Below are 21658 nucleotides of genomic sequence, written 5' to 3'. Positions count from 1 at the left end.
GTAGGCAAGACACAATTATCTACCACGCCTCCAGAATCCGAAATTTGCTCCATTTCAGATGCAGCAGCTCCTCCCTCACCTTCACCACAGGCCTGGGACCCACCTGATGCATCTACACCCTCTGGAGATGCTTCAGGCGTGCTAAAGTGCTAAACTTGAAATGTTTGGTCAATGATTTTCAGGCGGTTTGCTGCTGAGCATGAATGGTAAACTTGACTTGAAACTTCTCTTTATAGTATGGACTGTGTATAAATATTCATTTATCCCATTTTGACATTTTTGGACCGAAAAGAGTGAGTGAGTCAATATCTTCAATAGTAGCGTGATCGGGTTCTCACATGAAATAATACCCAAATAATCAGTTTGTTTTTTTTAGTTTATAATTCATTCCTGTTTCATGAGTGAAAATGTATAATACGATTGACTCGGCTTTTACTGCAGCCTTCCCAAAAGAATCCTATCTCAAACGGAGCCAGAGTAGCGGGCGCTCACACAGCCAGCGGACATATGGCCAATCTTCCATCGTCTGTTGTGCTATTTACGGCTCAGTAGCCCATCATTTGTTTTGTCTATCAGAAACCAGTGTGACACCTGTTTGAATTCTCAATAAAACATGGGTTTTATATATCGGAGAAGGGTGCTGTCGCGTATTCTTTTCCTATCCCCCGATTGCTGATGATTGCAGCTACGTGAAGTACGTACATGAAGTAAACAGACTCTGATTCAAAGCATTGACGACAGCATCTTTGTCATTCATCATTAAAGAATGAGCGTTCTAATGTTTCTCTAAACAGCAGCTAGCTTTACATTTGTTGGTGTTTAGGAAAGTCTGAATTGTCTGTACAAATAATGTTTATAATAATAATAATGTTCGGGGTGCTCCGATCAATCGACCACCGATCGGTATCGGCCGATACTTTCTTCAAATCGCTCAACCCCATGTCTGCCGCATGTGGAACTTCCTGTCTTTGTGAGAGTGATATAAGTTTTTTTTCACACAGTGCAGAACGTACCTCAAAAAATTGTCGCACCGGGGTGGCGCTTGGGTGAGGTGAGTTTGATGTGACCATCCATCGGGCATCGGCTAAAGCCACGGTCACAACCCGCTGTATGCGATCCGGCGCAGCGCTGCGCACCCACGCCTCTCTACCTCCCACCAGTGCTAATCGCAAAGAGGAAAAAGAGAACTCATGAGAGGATTTAACCCAGCCAAGTGTCATTTTCACAGTACCGGACTGCGCATCAGAGGCCCCTTTTTTGCGTAAAAAAAAAATAGTAATAATTTATTTGTACTGCATTTGTGCTGTTTTGTGCAATTTAAATGAAGTTTTTGCTGCTTTTGTTTTTGAGATATTACACATTTATTAAAAGGTCAGCCAAAGTTCACCCAGCCTCCATTTGCTCAGAATAAAACCAAAATAGTCTGGTGGTGGTGTCTCGCTGCCACACCGTCTTTGGGGACAGTCACGTCAAGACTGAAGGCAAAGCAGGCAAAGTAACCTTAAATCTGGCTTATCCCTTTAATTCATCATATATACAACTATTCAACTATATTTGTAAAACTATAAAAAAAACGTGTGTTAACATTTTGGGAGTATATTATTTACATTATTTCTTATGGCAAAAATGCATTTGGTTAGCGTCCGTTTCAGTTAGAGTCTGACCCTCTGGGACAAAGTAATGACGCTAATCAAGGTTCCACTCTGATTCAGAATCTATTGTTTCTTATGGGGAAAAATTGGAAACCCGCAGAAATCGAATGGCTGTCCCTGAAGCATAGTGAGTTTGCAAATGGCAAACACACAAATCAGGTCAGAATGTCTTCATGTTTTAACTTCCAGTGTTTGTAACCTTATCTTTAAAACAGATGTCATTTAAAAAAGCTTTCTTTGGCTCCAAGCCAGCTCTCGGGTGAATTACAGTCACATTTGGGCGAGAGAAGTAAATAAGACGAAGACCAGGATCGATTAAAGGGAGCAGGTGAAAATGTAAACATCGTGTACACACAAGCATAAATCAAAATCAGCATTTATTTGAAACCCTGCTTCTGTTCCGTGGATGAATGTGAGTCAGCTATTTAATTTCAGCTAATTTACCCCCCCCCCCCTTCTAACACCTGAGGGGAATCTATATTTGCCAGCTGGTCTCGTAGGTCGTCAGGGAGCTTGTTCACTTTCTGCCCCGGCCCAAAAACAACGCTGAGCACAGCTGAGATTAGAATCCTAAACAGTTGAGCAGGAGCATTGTTTTGTGATCCGTTGCTGAGTCATAGTAACTCAAAGTGTGAAATCTATGCACTTTCCAATAATAACATTTTACTTTATGCTAAAATACTCCATCTGCCATTCGGAAAAATATCATTTTCAAATATAATTTTCCGACTTGCATGTCTTTTTCCTTCTCCCCTAACCCTTTCTCGGTGGCTCTGTAGGGGCAGTTGATTTGATTGCTCTGATTGGTTGCCTCTGTGGTTGTGCTCCGGGATGGCAGGTCTTATATGCGCTATCCCTGGGTGACCTTGCCACTGCACAGCTACTCCAGTCACCAGTGGAACTTCACATCCACTCTTAGTGACAATTCACAGGCATGTCGTCTCTGGATACATTCCTGTCCCGTCAGCTGTGTAGTTCAAGGTCCCAATTTCATAGTGTCTTTAAATGCCACAATCCTTTTATTCTCAGTTGCATACATGATCTCGACTGAATCGGTTAAATGTGAGCCATTCATTCTCCTCCAAGATTGTGTGTCCTAATTAGGGTTGAGACCAGCCGAGAGCTCCAGCCCATCTCAGCTGACTTTGGGTCACCAGTCAATCACAGGGCAGTAATACTTAGTTTATCGATGGATGGATGGATGGATGGATGGATGGATGGATGGATGGATGGATGGATGGATGGATGGATGGATGGATGGTTGGATGGATGGATGGATGGATGGATGGATGGATGGATGGTTGGATGGATGGATGGATGGATGCCGGGATGGATGCATGGATGGATGATGGATGCATGGATCGATGGATGGATGGATGCATGGATGGATGGATGGATGGATGCCTGGATGGATGGATGCATGGATGGATGGATGGATGGATGCATGGATGGATGGATGGATGCCGGGATGGATGGATGGATGCATGGATGGATGATGGATGCATAGATCGATGGATGGATGGATGCATGGATGCATGGATGCATGGATGGATGGATGGATGGATGGATGGATGCATGGATGGATGGATGGATGGATGCATGGGTGGATGGATGGATGGATGGATGGTTGGATGGGTGGATGGATGGATGGATGGATGGATGGGTGGACGTCCATCCGTCCATCCATCCATCCATCCATCCATCCATCCATCCATATCCGTGTGGACGAGCGGAGGGATGGATGGATGGATGGATAGATAGATAGATACCTATGAGATAACCCCCCCACACACAGGGAGACCATGAAAACTCCACACAAAGATGCCCGGGGGGAATCGAACCTGGGTCTGAACTAACCACTCACGCACCGTGCAGCCTCATTTAGCCATTTCATGCTTGAAATACTTAATTTGAGCAAAAAACTAGTTGTTTAAATATGCATATATTCTAACTAATAATTGGCCATCATCAACCACAAAACAGCGATCAATTACTAATTAATGTTTGAAAAAGGAGGACGAAGGAGCAAACGAAGGAGCATTATGAGTGAAGGAGCGTTGTTTGAAATGCAATGTCGCAATGACAACTGTATAAATGAACAACCATTCACAGTCACATTCACACCTATGGACAATATAGCTGCTGAAAAAATTGTACATCCACACTGTGTCGGATTAGTAAATAATTCCAAATGATGTAATACACAAAGAACACCTACGTGTGGCGCTGTGAGCAGACGCGCAGATGAAAACCACAGAAGAAGAAACAGCACATATACATAAAAGTATGTCTATTCAGCTTTTCCAAAGCTCGTCCAAACTTAAAGACAAAGTGGAATTACATTTTGGATTTCGGGACAACAAAATATCAAGAGAATGCCAACTTTGGTGAGTAATGCTAGTCGAAATGTTGAGATATTATGTTGTTTTGTCATCTAAGCTCACTTTTGGTAAAAATGACCGCGATTGGTTAGTGACGTCATCATTTTAACAGGAAGTGCTTTGCTTGTCTACATGGAAAGAATAACCGGCAACCAGAACGCCATTTTCGTGTGGTTTATAGCCTGAAACAATAAAATAGAGTACAAAGAAAAACATGAATACTCCACACAATGTGTTACAAATACTTACAGTATAACGAACTTTAGCTTCAAATACAATCCACTGTGATTAAATGTCACATTTTTAATGCATAATATTTCCTATGTGGCACTCAGTGCTTTGTGGTCTGTCCAAACCTGAGCGGCATCGATCCAGTGTGATAAGCTCCCTGAAATGAATCATCCTTGACCTCACACTTACATGCTCAATCAATAGCAGGAAAACAGTCCTCGGTTTCCCTTGGTGTGTTTGTAAAGATCTTTTCATTCATCCATCTGACAGAAAGTCTTAGTTGTGGGATCAAAGGTTGTCTCCAGTGAAAAAACAGATGTTTGCTTAGAGCCCCATGGACCAGTGGAGGCAAATGTTCAGGAGGACCCAGAGGGATATAATGTGTCCTGGATGCCAATTCATCTTTTGTAACTGTGCCCAAATGTCGTCCTTCTCCGCTAGCTGTGAAAGTGGGAGACAATTGTTATAGACATGATGCACTGATTAAAAGGACATTGCTTTTTATGGAGAAAAAATGGAGTTTGTGTCTGTAAAAAGTGTTAACAGATGCAACTTCCCTCCTGTGTCTAGTGTTGTAGTTCCCGCTCCACTCCAAATAGGAGAAGAAAACTCCATATGTGGTTGTATGTATGCCTTATGGATGGGGATTGGTGCTCGGAGATGGAGAAGGTTTTTCGTACGTCCCAGGATGGACAATCTTCAAGCAGTTTTCTTAACAAGTCCTTTGATACAAGGAGTCCATGTTAAGGTGTTGGTAATGATGACCCCAAGGAGAGGAATGCTTTAAGTTGGCATCAACATCAGAGGAGGGTTTTGATTCTGCACTCGTTTCCTGCCATCATCATGATCATCTAGTCCATTTTTTCACTTTTGTAATCTAACTGTGGCTGAACGGCGACCGAGTGGTTAGCGCGCAGGCCTCACAGGTAGGAGACCCCAGTTCAATTCCACAATCGTTTATCTCTGTGTGGAGTTTGCATGTTCTCCCCGTGCATGCGAGGGTTTTCTCCGGGTACTCCGGTTTCCTCCCACATTCCAAAAACATGCTAGGTTAATTAGCGACTCCAAATTGTCCATAGGTATGAATGTGAGTGTGAATGGTTGTTTGTCTATATGTGCCCTGTGATTGGCTGGCCACCAGTCCAGGGTGTACCCCGCCTCTCTGCCCAAAGACAGCTGGGATAGGCTCCAGCACCCCCACGACCCTAGTGAGGATAAGCGGTAGAAAATGAATGAATGTTTTTTTGCTCAAATTAAGTATTTTAAGCATAAAATGAGGCTAAATGAGGCTGCACGGTGTTTGAGTGGTTAGTCCAAACCCAGGTTCGATTCCCCCCGGGCATCTCTGTGTGGAGTTTGCATGGTCTCCCTGTGTGTGTGGGGGGGGGGGTATTCTCATAGGTATTTATAGGTAAGAATGTGAATATGGTGTTTGTGCCCTGTGTACCCCGCCTCTCTTCCGGAGACAGCTGGGATAGGCTCCAGCACCCCCGCGACTCTTGTTAGGATAAGCGGTACAAAATGAATGAATGAATAATCTGACTGTATACAACATGAGGGAATTGAACCAGGTGTCTTTGGGTTGGGACGCACCTACTTTATCAACCGTCACTATTGAACCTTCCCCAGCAGAAGTCGCCATTTAAATTGTCCATTCATTTCAAAACTGAAATGACACTAAATGTGGGAATATTTTGAAAAAGCTTAATAGTTAGCGCACCTATCCTGAGTGAGCTCAACATTTTGATGTTGGATTTGTTTGAATTGGTTAAGAAATGGAGGAGCGGTTTGCGACCAAAATAGAGGAAAATGGCCGACTACAATAACATATGTGTGAATGCCAATAACAAATCTCATTGAATCCGACCTTTGCTTTATCTGGTTGACATCACCCGCCAATGAAGTATCTTCCTCGTGGTAGTACAGACTGTAGTACCAGCTATGGGCGGCTGCCGGATGCATTGTTTAGGTTTACGGTGTCACCCTTTGGTCAAAGAATGCTGAGTCAGTTTCTGATGACAAGGTCTCCTCGCCCTGCTTTTTCACCCTGACAGCTGAATTATTCATTCAAGCAGAAAAAGCACAGCAAACCCTGCTAATTTCACAATGGGATTGTTGGCTGTCCTTGTGGTCGGCCATCCGGCGGAAAAGGCTGGCTTAGAAATGAGGTGTGAATATTAGAAGACTATACATTTATGAAATGGACATCAGCTTCATGGCACACAATTAAAAGGGCTCTGGATGACTCACTGACTGGATTTTGTGTTTCCTGCATTAGCCACGTTCAAGGACATCGAGCAGCGATGTGTGTGGGAGTCTGAATCAGACCCTCACTGATTTATTGAGTGCACTCGTACCATCCGATACATCCACCGGTGGCTCAAGTTGTTTTAAAGCTTGGGGACTTTGCCAGTTTTCGTCATCGTCCGTGTACTTTCATCGCTGGCCGCCAGCCAGTGAGACAAGCAGAGGTTAACTTAGCATATGACATTCTCAGCAGCGCTAGATCCCCATAATGAAGTAAATCATGCTAAAGTGGGAAGGAACGAGGAGAAAGGGCAGATTACTGTTTCATCTGCTGCTAGTGGACTCTTCGAGCGCCAGTCAGAGACGAGAGGAATCAATATCAATCAGTATGAGCTCACAATATTAATCAAAGAAGTTAATAAGCCAAGTAGTTCCTAGCATTCATTCATTCATTCATTTTCTACCACTTTCTACCGAGGTGCTGGAGCCTATCCCAGCTGTCTTCGGGCGATTGGTCGCCAGCCAATCACAGGACACATATAGACAAACAACCATTCACACTCACATTTATACATATGGACAATTTGGAGTCGCCAATTAACCTAGCATGTTTTTGGAATGTGGGAGGAAACCGGAGAAAACCCACACATGCACGGGGAGAACATGCAAACTCCACACAGAGATGGCCGAGGGTGGAATTGAACCCTGGTCTCCTAGCTGTGAGGTCTGCACGCTAACCACTGGACCGCCTAGCTCCTAGCAACTTAAGTCATTCATTCATTTTCTACCACTTTTTCCTCACAAGGGTTGCGGTGGGTGCTGGAGCCTATCCCAGCTGTCTTCGGGCGAGAGGTGGTGTACACCCTGGACTGGTCGCCAGCCAATCACAGGGCACATATAGACAAACAACCATTCACACTCACATTCATACCTATGGACAATTTGGAGTCGCCAATTAACCTAGCATGTTTTTGGAATGTGGGAGGAAACCGGAGTACCCAGAGAAAACCCACACATGCACAGGGAGAACATGTAACTCCACACAGAGATGGCCGAGGGTGGAATTAAACCTCCTAGCTGTGAGGTCTGCACGCTAACCACTGGACCGCCGTGCCACTTAGCTCCTAGCAAGTCATTTCATACTCATTTACAGCAAATATTAAGCTGGTTCAAATGCTTAGAGACAACACAGACAAGTGCATCAGATGGCTCCTCTCTTCATCAATGAATTATTTAGAAGCGATATATTATGTACATCAAATATGACCTGCAGAACAACAACACAGGTTATCAGAAAGGTTCAATATTTACAAGGTCAAAAATTCAGCAGGCTCCTCAAAGCAAAAGTGCCTCTCTGAAACGTGCAGCTCTGATGCATTATGGGCAGTGAGGCTCAGTTGCTAAGGTTTTAGCACATTGAAGAGTATAATGGCAGGTATTAAAACCGCTGACTTGTATTAAAACCTTTTTATTTGCAAAGCTGATAAATGCTTCATCTGCGCCATTGTTGGCCATCAATCTGCTTTTATTTTCTTGTGCACTTTGTCCATATTAATGTGTTTACAATGTGTGTTTATTGCATAATGTACAATCTACTACGTCTACTTTGTCATCCCAAGCAAATCTTGAAGAGTATTTTTTATTCATTATGTACTTTGTTTCATCAGTATTTGTAATTGAACTGTACTGAAATAAGCCACGCATGTAAAAGTACAAAGAAGGGTGCGTTCAACAGCACCATCAAGACCCCACAGTAAGATAAGGTGCAATACTGCAGACTCAGCATCATTTTTATCACAATATATTTTCAGGGCTGCATCTTTTTGTCCTTTTTACCTCATATTTTTGCATATATTTACATTTGGTTATAATTGCTATAACTCACTGGTTTATACTAATAAGACAAACCTGTCGCTTCTTTGCAATTGTCAACAAGCTCTAAATGACACGGTTTCTGTAACCTCCCACTCCTGACGCACTCTCTCACACACCCTGCTAGGTGCCGACCTGTGCACATGGACCATGCAATAGCCGCACATGGGGAGCAACAGATGGGCGGCCTTCAGCCAAGCGCCTTGGAGACTTGTGTGAGGGTCGAGCTGCCGTGTGATGGCTGCAATCAGGTGTGCATCTCTACAAAGGCCCCTGCTGCTCTTTTCAAGTATCGGGGGTTGTTGTGACCTCAGGACAACCGGAGACACAGAACAAGAGTGGCATCTGTGACAGGTAATGATCCCCTCGCCAAAAAATCCGGCTAACGATGGACCGCAACCATTTGTTGCAGTTAAAATCACCGTTGCTCATTGGCAGTTTGTCCTTCAGCAACTCGGTGAAGGCACGGCTTTGGATCAGCAGTCAACCGTCTTGACATGATGCTGATGCGGCTTTTATCTACTGCTAAGCCAGTGCGCTGACGTAAAACTGAAGGTTAGCTGTGAATCGTTGCGTCAGATAATGAGCACAATAAGCTCAGGAGTCGCGACATAATTATCACCCGAGATAAGAATGCACAATAACAAATCGCGACATCTCACTCGTGCTGAAATATGCAATCTACACAGAGCCGCGAGCCATCCCTGTGTCATGTTTCTCCACAGTGTCAGTGTGGCCAAGCTCAGACACGCACCCCAAACTTATCCAGCCACAGGGGGCTCTCCCCTTGATCCACTCTCTCGTACTCCTGCTTTAGTAAACACGGTAATAGCGGTGCAGTGTTTGTGTGGTCTCCGTGTTAACATTGTGGCTGTCAAAGGCCATCATGCCCCTTCAAAGGATGATGGCTCTCTAAAGTGGGCTCTCTCGGTAGCAGCCATTTTCCACTTGACTGGTCCCACACACAAGGGGGACTGGTAGCCCCTAGCAGCTGGGCTCGACTGCCCACTGGGGGTGGGGAGAAGGAGATGAATGAGCTGGATGTACTGGGAGGGGACTAATGGAAACCTAGGGCAGGACGTCTATTTGCATCAAGAAGTGTTTGGTAATTTGTCCTTAGATGTACCCTTCAAAAGACCTCTGATGATGCAGTTACTGCTCGGATGTTAAGAAATTTAAGTGCACCCGGGCATTAATTCTGACACTTTATCAAACACCTGGCAGTTCAGCATCATCACAAATCTGGCAAATGTCTTCATTCCTAGACTAGAATAAGCCATTAGCAATATCTCAACAAGAACCTTTTGTTAGGTTCAGACATGACTGTTAATACAACTGTATCGGTGAGGTGTCAGCACTCAGGTTTAACTCGGGATGCATTTTCATAAATCATTTTTTGACACCACATCAGGGTGGTTGGCAGTCTGTAAATTGCCTTTGCATTGACAATACAAAGAGGCTCCATTGGGATTTAAGGAGTTCAGTGTCTATTTGCAGCCGCAAAATTAAGCTGACCTTTCCCCTAAACTATGATCGCGTTGCCTTCATCATAAACCCAACCATAAATGTATGTAGAGCAGGGGTCTCACACTCAATTTACTTGGGGACCACTGGAGCCAGGAGCCAGGTTTTCCAAAAAAAAAAACGCATTTATTAAAAACAAAAAAATTAAAAAAAACTTTGCTTTGGTTCCAATTTTCTACAAGAAAAACATTCCACTGTTCTCAAATATCTTACTTTTTATTTTTCTACACAAAATAAGATAAAAAAATAAATAAACAAATCAAGAATAAAGAAAATCAATCAATCAGTAATAAATAAATATAATAATAATAAAACGGCAAATAATAAAAACTTAAGAAACCACATATAGTTGGTGGGTAGACAAATTATTTTTTTTCAGATTAAAATGAACAAAGCATTATTAGAGCCCTGTAGACATGACAAAACACGACTATAGTCACATTTATACTCTTTTTTTATTTACAACATATTGCGCAACTGCAGGGTCTTGAGACACATGCTAACTCGCAAACTGGAGAGCTAGCGACCTAAACGGTAGCCTTCAAGTTATTTCCTTTAAACTTAAATAGCCAAAAACTTACCACTTCCACACAGATAGGGAGGATAACTATTAACAGTTATTTAACCTTTAACATGAACATTAATCAAACGTAATAATTTTTTCTGGGTACATGATACCATACAGCATCCATATCAAACATTAAACTTTCATATCAAGGCGGGGGCCTCAAACTAGTGTCCTGCGGGCCGCGTGTTTGAGACCCCTGATGTAGAGCATCCTGTGAGAGTTTCTCTAACCACCCATGATGAACCAGCCACGGACTCACCACAGTGTGGACGTAATAATTAGCTATCTGCAGCAGGGTAACATGTTTGTACCCCGTCCTGCTGTGCAGCTCTGTAATTGGTACCCTCATGTGGCACAGTCGGGCCCTAGAACAAAGAGTTCCCTGAGGGGGGAATCTGTGCTGACCCATGCTGAACACCCCCTCCCACCCCACAACAATGGCAGGCAGGAAGCATTTACATATGCTGACAGACCCCCTCTTCCAAGGGTGGAGTGCTAGGCACTTCATTAAAGCAACATCAATACCTGCTGATAGAAAATGAGCAGGGGGGGGGGCCTGCGTGCATCACTGCCTGCTCCGTGCTGAAATGACACAGGCCTGTCACATTTCATTTCAAATAAATGAACAGTGTTTATTAACTGATGAATGTGTCATGGCGGTATAGGGATGTATGTGTGCATCATCAGCAAGCTGTTCACCTGAACATCAGCTGCCAAAAAAAAATGTGTGCCTCAGGGTTCAACAAAGCAAATTTCCTCTCACCAGAAACAAAGCATTATGTTGTTATTTGTGCCCCCCTCCCTGTGTAAAAGCTTTTACGTTGTACACTGTTAAATGTGAACATCCAAGTGGGCATGCATGATCTAAACAAAAGTAAAATCACATACAGGTGACATATCTGTCGATTCAGCAAGCAAGCTGCTGCAGCGCTGGCGGCTTCAAGAATTCATTGCATCATGGTGCCATTATCCACTTACGGGATGGCTAAATCCTCCTTTTCATACTGCTCATTTAGGGCAAAAAATCATACCGGCCGCCTCTGAGGGGGAAGCCAGGGTGTGCATGTGTGTGTGCATGGGGTGGGGTGGGCCTTGACTCTTTGGGTGGGGGGTGCTGTCCTGACCAGATGGACCTCTCAGTGGCTTACTATGTGGAGTTCTCGCATGGCAGAGGAGAGTGCAGGATCTAACAGGACCGGGATTCGGTATCCAGGTGGCCCCGGCCCCTCCTGACCAGCTGGAGGAGCGATGGGACCATCTGACACTTGCAGAAAAATGATACACTTTTCTTTCCTTCCTTTGTTTTGCATGGACACAAAAGCCCTGAGCTAATCAAGGGAACGTAGCTAATGAAGCTTAAAGAGAAAATCCTTTTGACGACATAAACAGCGTAGACACATTCAAGGTCATGTTATCAACACGAGAATTTAAATACACAATTTAGGTCTTCAAATGAAGGATGACTATACATGCATATTTATACATGAGATATATGGAAAAGTTTACACGCCTCCTGTAAAATGCGGTTGTGTATACGTATATAAGTAATATTTTGTGGTTCACCCTAATACTGATTTATTTGATCATATTGGTGCAGATGCTGATGCTTCACTGCTCTCCATTTGGTTGTATTTATCTACTTTCAATTTCAAGTTCAGTTCAATCTGTACTGTTCAGATAAATACATACTATATAAATACATATATAAATACCCATAGTCTAGCTCCTGGCTTTGTAGCTGGTGTATTAGAAGCAAAACATAATAGCATTTCTTGTACTATGATTGAAATTATTTCTTATTATTTTGCCAAGTGAGTAAGCACATGTTGTGCTGTTTGTGTTCTTTGCATTAGGGTGCAACTAAGTAAATGTCTTCTTCTGTCACAGGGGGTGCTGGAGCCTATCCCAGCTGCCTTCGGGCGAGAGGCGGGGTACAATCACAGGACACATATAGTCAAACAACCATTCACACTCACATTCATACCTATGGACCATTTGGAGTCGCCAATTAACCTAGCATGTTTTTGGAATGTGGGAGGAAACCGGAGTACCCGTAGAAAACAACATGCAAACTCCATACAAAGATGGCAGAGGGTGGAATCGAACTCGGGTCTCCTTGCTGTGTGGCCATCCATCCTCCTCTCCATCAGGTGCCCAATTTTGGAGCTCAGTTCGTAGGGTGTCATTGCGATAAAACAGCAGTTGCCATGGAAACGTCCATGGGTGAGCCCAGACAGGAGAAACAAACAACAGGTGTCCGTGAAGAAATAATGGATGGTCAGAGAGTCCTGCTGCAGCTACGTCTTGGGAGAAGTTGTTTTCACAACACAACCTTGGTTAAGCGTGGAAGTGGGAGGGGGGGTTTAGTTTGGGTATAGTTTGAGCAGCCACATTCCAACAGACGGGGCTGCTCTTAGTGTCCAATCAGCAACAGACCTGGATTCCGAATAGGTAGACATTTTCGATGTCCTCCACGGAAAAAATGGCCGTGGCCTTCCACTTCCCCTCAACGGTTCCCCCGAACCCGAGTCTCTTGAATGAGCATCTCACAGACAGCATGTCTCACATGATAGAGTGAAAAAAGTTTTCCCATTCCATGTGGAAGTGGTAAGTTTTTGGCTTCTTAAGAAAAAGTAAATAAAACAGGTTGGCTCGCTAACTTGCTAGCTAGAGGCCGTCTGAAGCATAACAGTTGCGAAATGTGTTGTAAACAAAGGAATAATAGGAGTGTAAAGGTGACTATAAGTATGTTATTTCACGTGTCCCGGGTTCAAATCATGTTAAAATTTGTATTTACAAAGTCATAAGCAGGTTTTCTATGTTGTAACTACAAAAATATTCAATTCATTAACATTGAATTGTATATTGTGGAAATGTCGACTGGATCTGGGACTAATTAACTGCTATAAACGAGGGATGACTCTTACTCATTCATTCATTCATTCATTTTTTACTGCTTTTCCTCACGAGGATCACAGGGGTGCTGGAGCCTATCCCAGCTGTCTTTGGGCAAGGTACACCCTGGACTGGTGGCCAGCCAATCACAGGGCACATATAGACAAACAACCATTCACACTCACATTCATACCTATGGACAATTTGGAGTCACCAATTAACCTAGAATGCATGTTTTAGGGCAGGGGTCTCAAACTCGCGGCCCGCGGGCCAAATGCGGCCCGCATGATGCTAGTTTGAGGCCCCCGCCTTAATAGTTTGATATGGATGCCGTATGGTTTCATGTACCCAGAAATGACACACATTCATACCTATGGATTAATTAACCTAGCATGTTTTTGGATTGTGGGAGGAAACCGGAGTACCCGGAGAAAACCCACACATGCACGGGGAGAACAAACTCCACACAGAGATGGCCGAGGGTGGAATTGAACCCTGGTCTCCTAGCTGTGAGGTCTGCGCGCTAACCACTCGGCCACCGTGACTCTCACTCATACTACAACAACAAACTACAACTTGGGGCAGCGTTCCAATGTTTTTTGTTTTTAAATCAGAAGTTAGAAATTGCAGACGTCCCTTTTGCCTGATATGGACCACGTATAGAGTATCTACTGTACGTGGACAAGCGACTGCAGTGATTTATGAGCATCCTTGGAAAAACTGCAGTGAAATTCAGCAAATCCGAGTGAGAAAGTCCCATCTGTGCTTCCTTTCCACTGATGCTGAGCCCTGGAGGCAGCACAGAGCCAATTGTGGCCCAATTTGCCTTTGTTATCTTTTTGTTTTTACTCAGTGTCGGGGTCAGGGAATCTCCCAAGTGACCAGCGGCAGAAGCAACAGCCATTGGCCCCCGCTGAGAAGCAGTAATTAGAGCCCCCCTTGCGTCTCTTCCTCCTCCTCGTCCTCCGTGTCTGGCGAACCTCTTGCAAAGGGCAAGCGGTCGACAGTACGAACAGCTGCTGATGGGAAAACACTCTTTTTTAGCCATGAATGACCAGTGTTCTTCCGTCCTCCACTTTGTGCAGCAGTGTTTTAGACAGGGATCACATAGGCTTGGACACACATTTTTAATTGGTGTACTGTCTTACTGTTTATATTACCTAATGTCTGACAAACAGGATACGCTCGTAAAATAACTCCCATCTGCACGACTGTCCATTTCTACACTAGCGTGAAAATGTTTGCCCCATTCCTGATGTCAGAATTAAATGTTTCACATCATAAAAAAATGTACCATTAGTCAATGTCAACACAACTGAACACAAAATGCAGTTTTTAAGTGATTTTGTTTTATTATTAGCTCACGGTGGGCGAGTGGTTAGTGCACAGACCTTACAGTTAGGAGACTAGGGTTCAATTCCACCCTCTGCCATCTCTGTGTGGAGTTTGTTCTCCCCGTGCATGCGTGGGTTTTCTCCGGGTACTCCGGTTTCCTCCCACAATCCAAAAACATGCTAGGTTAATTAATCCATAGGTATGAATGTGTGTCATTTCTGGGTACATGAAACCATACGCCATCCATATCAAACTATTAAGGCGGGGGCCTCAAACTAGCATCCTGCGGGCCGCATTTGGCCCGCGGGCCGCGAGTTTGAGACCCCTGCCCTAAAACATGCATGCTACGTTATTTGGTGACTCCAAATTGTCCATAGGTATGAATGTGAGTGTGAATGGTTGTTTGTCTATATGTGACCAGTGATCGGCTTGCGACCAGTCCAGGGTGTACCCCGCCTCTCGCCCAAGGACAGCTGGGATAGGCTCCAGCACCCCCCGCGACCCTCGTGAGGAAAAAGCGGAAGAAAATGAATGAATTAATTAGCTTATCCAATCCCAGACATTTTTTTAAAAAGATGTCCCCACCAGTACAAAGTCGCAACATAAACAACAACAAAAATGTTGTTTTACATGAAAATAACAATTCGTATAGAAATATAACACTATGATCTATTTATAGTTTTCACATTTGGAAGTGAACTAAGCTCGTGTGCATGGGTTGAAATTTCCACACACATGCTTTCCCTTCAATGGGAAACCTTGTGTACACTACACTTCCGTGTTTTCCACTTCCTGCTTCCTGTGGAGGGCTTTAATACATGGGAAAGATGCATGCCAAGCTTTTATAAAAATTCATTTCTGCCACCTTGTGGCCGTTTCTACGGCTTAATACTGCACTAAACATGATATTTATCACTTTGGTCATCACGGTAAAAAATTATAAATACATATTTGGTAGCACATGAGTTAAGGGTGAACCTACATGTGTCAGGTCCTGGTATTGTGGTGTTGTAACAGTGCCCCCTCGATACAAGAGAGCCTTTTTAAGGTTATTAATGATACAGCATCTAAATAGGATTCAAGTCAGGACTTTGACAAGGCCAATCCAAAGCCACTCAGAGGTGGACTTGCTGGTGTGTTTTAGATCATTGCTGCAGAACCCAAGTTGGTTTCATCTTGAGGTCACCAACAGATGGCCGTGCATTCTCCTTCAGGATTTTTTGGTAGACAGCAGACAGACAGCATGGTTCCGTTTATCACAATCACAATTCTTCCAGGTCTTGAAGCAGCATCACAGTTTGTTTTTTTTTCAGTTGTGTTGTCATGGACTAATATTTGTATTTGATGAGGTGAGACGTTCACTGCTGTAATTCATGCAACACAAATGCCACCGTGTGGTGTAAAAGTGCAACATCAAGTGTTTGAATTGAACCATTTGATTGACTTCATTTATTTATTTTAACCTGTCCTGATCATCAGCTTAGTCATGCAGTATGAGTATATACAGTATAGTACATACAGTATAGAGTACTGTATAGTATTTTGCTTTACAACAGGTGAGTCTGATATACTCCTCCTGTTCCAGTTGCATCACCAACCTATTAAGACCACGGAACAGAATTTGGTTAGAGGGACAGCAGACCAATAAGAAAGAGAGAGTAAACAGCATTAGGTCACAACATTAACTGTGATTGGAGTCTGAGTAGGGGATACTGGGGAAGGGTTAGGGGAACAGAAGGGACCACAGATGGTGACACCATCCACTTCATCGCATGTTTTCATAGTGCTGAATGGGCCAGACAGACAGCGGGTGCAGGAATAGCAATAATTGGTCAAGACAACAGGCATCCAAGTGACAAGGACCACAAGATAGAACAGGACCAACATCAGGACCAGTGTCTTTAGCGCCCCTAGTGGTAGGGACTGCTGGTCTGTAACATTGAGAAGCTGGTCCTGACCACACAGTTCGGCGTAATTAATAATAAGTATGATGTATGGTGTATTTAAGACACAAATATTATGATCCCTTACACTATGCAGTGAATAGTGCTTCCAGAAAAAATCCAGAAAAGGTTGAAAAAATTAAAATCCCTTTATAGACCAGATGGAACTGTCTTTAGGGCCCTTGATGGTAGTGGACATGATCTGTTCTAATGAGATGTTAGTCCTGACCGTATGGATCTATATCATTCATTCATTCATTTTCTTCGCTTTTTCCTCACAAGGGGTGCGGGGGTGCTGGAGCCTATCCCAGCTGTCTTCAGGCGAGACTGGACTGGTCGCCAGCCAATCACAGGGCACATATAGACAAACAACCATTCACACTCACATTCACACCTATGGACAATTTGAAGTCGCCAATTAGCCTACATGTTTTTGGAATGTGGGAGGAAACCGGAGTACCCGGAGAAAACCCACGCATGCACTGGGAGAACATGCCAACTCCACACAGAGATGGCCGAGGGTGGAATTGAACCCTGGTCTCCTAGCTGTGAGGTCTGCACACTAGAGAAATATACAAGGTCATAATTAATGTTTTTATTATTGATGATATAGATCCGGGCGGCACGGCGGTCGAGTGGTTAGCGCACAGACCTCACAGCTAGGAGACCAGGGTTCAATTCCACCCTCGGCCATCTCTGTGTGGAGTTTGCATGTTCTCCCTGTGCATGCGTGGGTTTTCTCCGGGTACTCCGGTTTCCTCCCACATTCCAAAAACATGCTAGGTTGGCGACTCCAAATTGTCCATAGGTATGAATGTGAGTGTGAATGGTTGTTTGTCTATATGTGCCCTGTGATTTGTGTCGTCATTGTTTTTTTTTCAGGCTAAAATCAATCATACGGTGCAACTTAAATGTGGTGAACCTAATACTGAACCTCCTCTCCTGTTCAACCAAATGAATAAGCCTGGTAGTTTGGGATTTTAGATGGGGCATTTAGTGTTGCAGAAGTCCCCAGACTTGAAGAGCTTTAGGATGTTGACCAGTGGGAACATGACAAGCGAGCCAACCAGCGATCCCATTTGTGATGCAGCTCCACACCAAACCAGTGCACTGTGGCTGTGGTCTCGCAGGATGATGCCCACCATCACTTGGACATAGGACAGCGTTCCAGTGAAGAAGACCCATGAGAGCAGCTGGTGAGGGCAAAAAAAGGACAACACTCAACTTTAGACCAGCACTAAGTACCACAATGTTTTATGTGTGTCACTCACAATGAGGACTTCTCCCACCACAGACCCTTGGAGTAACGGGCATGGACTCATAGCAGCCATGGCCATGTTATAGCTGCCGAAGACCGTCCCCAACAGCGTCAACACACCCAGGAAGGTAAGAGACCTGGAAACACACGGAACATGGAATTATGTCAATGGATTGATTCACAGTTATTTGGATCATGACAAACAATCTTATATTGCCATACCATTTTGAGCAAGTGCTCAAAAGTATTTGGACAATCATGTCATCCATCCAATTCCACCGTCGGCCATGTCTGTGTGGGTTTTCTCCGGGTACTCCGATTTCCTCCCACATTCCAAAAACATGCTCGGTTGATTGGCGACTCCAAATTATACATAGGTATGAATGTGAGTGTGAATGGTTGTTTGTCTATATGTGCCGTGTGATTGGCTGGCGACCAGTTGGCGACCCTCGTGATGATAAGCGGTAGTAAATGAATGAATGTCATCCATCCATTGATTTGCTACAAGTACAGTAATCTGTTTATTGCGGTTCATTGGGCATTTGGCAAGACCTGATTTTGATAAGTGAATTTGCAGTTAGAATTCCTTATTCATAAATGGAATATTTTCACAGTTAGACCATAGAAAACCCGTTTACAGCGTTCTAAATATCCTTTTTAATGTTCTTAGAACCCTCTAGACGTGAACTAACACCCTTATAGTCGCCTTTACACTTGTGTTATTGTATAATATAGTAGATAAGGCATTCAAGACATAAATAAGACTTGTGCTCGTGTGTGTTGCTATAAATGCGTTCCCCAGGACAGTAAACCCTGTCCACGTAACCTCTGCAATTTCTTTGATTGAGGGGTGGACAGGAAGTGATGTTTGGGGTTCAAATTTCAGTTTGATCTTGACGTGTGGTTACGGCAACAGTAGCCTGTGTTTTTATAAGGAATTATTGTTGTGAAAATACCGAAACCTGCAATAAAGTTCAGCTGTTTTGGCAATCAAGTCTAGTACGCGTCTCACCAAAAGGTTCCAGAGTACTTGGGGAAAACATGCTAAGTCTAACCACTTGGACACTATTCAGCCCACATCATATTGATGTTTAAAAAGTTCAAATCTGATTGGTCAACATCCGCTAGCACAAAAGAATAAAAGCATCATTTTGAAAGGCTTCACGACAAATCTTTTGTGCACTTTGACATCTAAAAAGTAATAATAATATTAGTACCTGTTCTGGAAGAACATTGCAATGGTACAAGCCACTGGATTAGCCACTGAAGACAGACCAGCAGAAAGGTGATAGGCCAGGTGCCCGTATGGAATGCACGAGTACGTCTGCACGGCGGGCAGCACGCCATTTGTAGCACCACTGACCCACACCACAAGGAAGTAGATGAATGTCAGCTGGTACACAGAGTGATTGGAGCCTTCCAGGGGCGGCCCTATGTGGCTCTGCTCCTTTTTCTGCCCATCTAGGTCCTCTCCGTCAGTGTCTTCAGCAGGATTGTCTAGTCCTGAACAGACTGATTCCACTAACTCTGCCGCCAGGTTTTCATCAGACGGCCGACGAAGCCTGTTCAGTGCCACAAAAGCAGACAGGCTTATGCCCATCATGGCTGTCAGGAAGAAGAAAAACACCTCAGTGGAAAAGTTAGGTGGGAGATACTGCGTTTGGAGGAACCACCCGTTTCCACTTGTGTGGTTTCCCGCTGCCTGAGAGGAGTTAACACACTTGGCCATGCCCACGCCTTGGGCCAGAGCAGCGATGCCAGGAATGAATCCGCTTAGCCCCTCTCCGATGTAATATGTAGTGATGTACTTTGCTGGGAACTGCATCATGAAAGGCAGAAAAGTGACAGAGGAGGTGCAGTCCACCAGCGAGAGGAAGAAGGTGATGATGAAGAAGGCCGTGCTGTGTGAAGCACCAGCCACAACGCTTGTTTCATCCCAGAAGAAGGCCAACAAAAGGCACGAGAGGACTCCAATGGAGAGGATGGTGTAGATGGCGGCCTGCTCGTTTAGCCGACCTGGGCGAAGTTTGTGCATGACGGTGATGAACAAAGGTCCCACGTTGGCTAGCTGGATGATAACAGTCAGGTAGGAGGGCAGCTCCCAGCCTTCGGGGAGAGCGTTGACGATGAGTGGCAGTTCCACCCACAGGCCGTTCACCGCCACCCAGGAGCCCATCCCAAAGGCGCAGGCCAGGGCGTGCACCAGCAGAACCATCCTAGTTCCAACTAGTACTCAGTGCGTGTACATCTGCTGTTTATGTAACACCTTGGAAATGAAACAAGAAGAGCGTTAGCTGTATCGATACTATGGGTTTTACTAGCTCAAGGGATGGGCAAATGGTAGGAAGTCAACCAAAAACTAACATATCATTTTCATTCATTCATTCATTTTCTACCGCTTTTTCCTCACGAGGGTCGCAGGGGTGCTGGAGCCTATCCCAGCTGTCTTGGGGCGAGAGGCGGGGTACACCCTGGACTGGTGGGCACATATAGACAAACAACCATTCACACTCACATTCATACCTATGGACAATTTGGAGTCGCCAATTAACCTAGCATGTTTTTGGAATGTGGGAGGAAACCGGAGTACCCGGAGAAAACAACATGCCAACTCAACACAAAGATGGCAGAGGGTGGAATCGAACTTGGGTCTCCTTGCTGTGTGGCTTAGGCGTTGTCCATACATATGAAAAAAATGTATTCACACTTTCCATGACCCTTTTTCTTGAGGTTTGCCTAGATCACAATGGACATTAGGGGATGACTAAAAATCTGAATTTATGTAAAATGTTACAATTTTCTAATGTAATATGATGTATACAAATTGTATACAAATATGAATAATTACACTTGGTAATTACAGTTAGGCTGATTTGACAATTTCCTTAAAGGGGAGTTTTCATTCATTCATTTTCTACTACTTATCCTCACAAGGGTTGTGGGGGTGCTGGAGCCTATCCCAGCTGACACTTAGGGCGAGAGAAGGGGTACACCCTGGACTGGTCGCCAGCCAATCACAGGGCACATATAGACAAACAACCATTCACACTCACATTCATACCTATGGACAATTTGGAGTCGCTAATTAACCTAGCATGTTTTTGGAATGTGGGAGGAAACCGGAGTACCCGGAGAAAACCCACGCATGCACGGGGAGAACATGCAAACTCCACACAGAGATTGCCAAGGGTGAATTTGAACCCTGGTCTCCTAGTTGTGAGGTCTGCGCGCTCACCACTTGACCACCGTGCCACCATAACATTGATCAAATTTAGCAAATGTGGGGTCAATTTTTTTTTCCAATGAAAAACTTCAAGGTTTTGGTAAGTTTGGCACATTAGGACACAAAATTAAATGCTAAATTTGGAAAAAAGGCACAGATCAACAGAGTTGCTTTGGTTATTTTTCACAGACTCTTCTTTGCTAAGCAGACTTAATAACGTAACGTAAAATAATGGCATATGGTAGTCAGTCACACAGACACATTTGACACTTTTTATGAATTGTTTACACACAAAAAACTGGAACTTGACACACAATGATCACAACATGTCACTCGTGCACCGACTCCCTGAACCCGAGTGCCATTCAGGTTTCTGGTGTCACTTCCACATTGACATCCGTTGAGGTCTAGACCATGTGAGCTTGATCATGCTGATCTTATGATGAGTGACAGTAGGCTAGTGAACAGTCAATCACATGCACCTTCATGTTAAAAATATCACTCAAGTGTTACTGTGTCCTACGTGCTT

The 21658-nt window shown here is 44.1% G+C and overlaps 1 protein-coding gene and 1 long non-coding RNA gene across 2 annotated transcripts; one reads left to right on the top strand and one right to left on the bottom strand.

Moving 5' to 3' along the window:
* Window positions 1-3898: 3898 nt before the first annotated feature.
* LOC144901738 (uncharacterized) lies at window positions 3899-17844 on the top strand. The gene is made up of 3 exons (XR_013629825.1): window positions 3899-4039; window positions 8511-8737; window positions 17739-17844. It is a non-coding gene; the product is annotated as an uncharacterized LOC144901738 (long non-coding RNA).
* Window positions 17623-20121, bottom strand: slc52a3-1 (solute carrier family 52 member 3-1). Its single transcript, XM_058050510.2, has 3 exons — window positions 19124-20121; window positions 17920-18043; window positions 17623-17841 (listed from the first exon to the last, which is right to left on the bottom strand). Exons 1-3 carry the CDS (start codon window positions 20119-20121, stop codon window positions 17629-17631), a joined length of 1335 nt encoding a protein of 444 aa, XP_057906493.2. The 3' UTR covers window positions 17623-17628.
* Window positions 20122-21658: the final 1537 nt, after the last annotated feature.

Source organism: Doryrhamphus excisus, linkage group LG15 (assembly GCF_037039965.1).
Source record: "Doryrhamphus excisus strain RoL-2023G ecotype Guam linkage group LG15, RoL_Dexc_Guam_v1.1, whole genome shotgun sequence".
Lineage (NCBI taxonomy): Eukaryota > Metazoa > Chordata > Actinopteri > Syngnathiformes > Syngnathidae > Doryrhamphus > Doryrhamphus excisus.
Note: the sequence above shows the minus strand (reverse complement) of the source record. Positions and strands in the feature narration are given on the sequence as shown.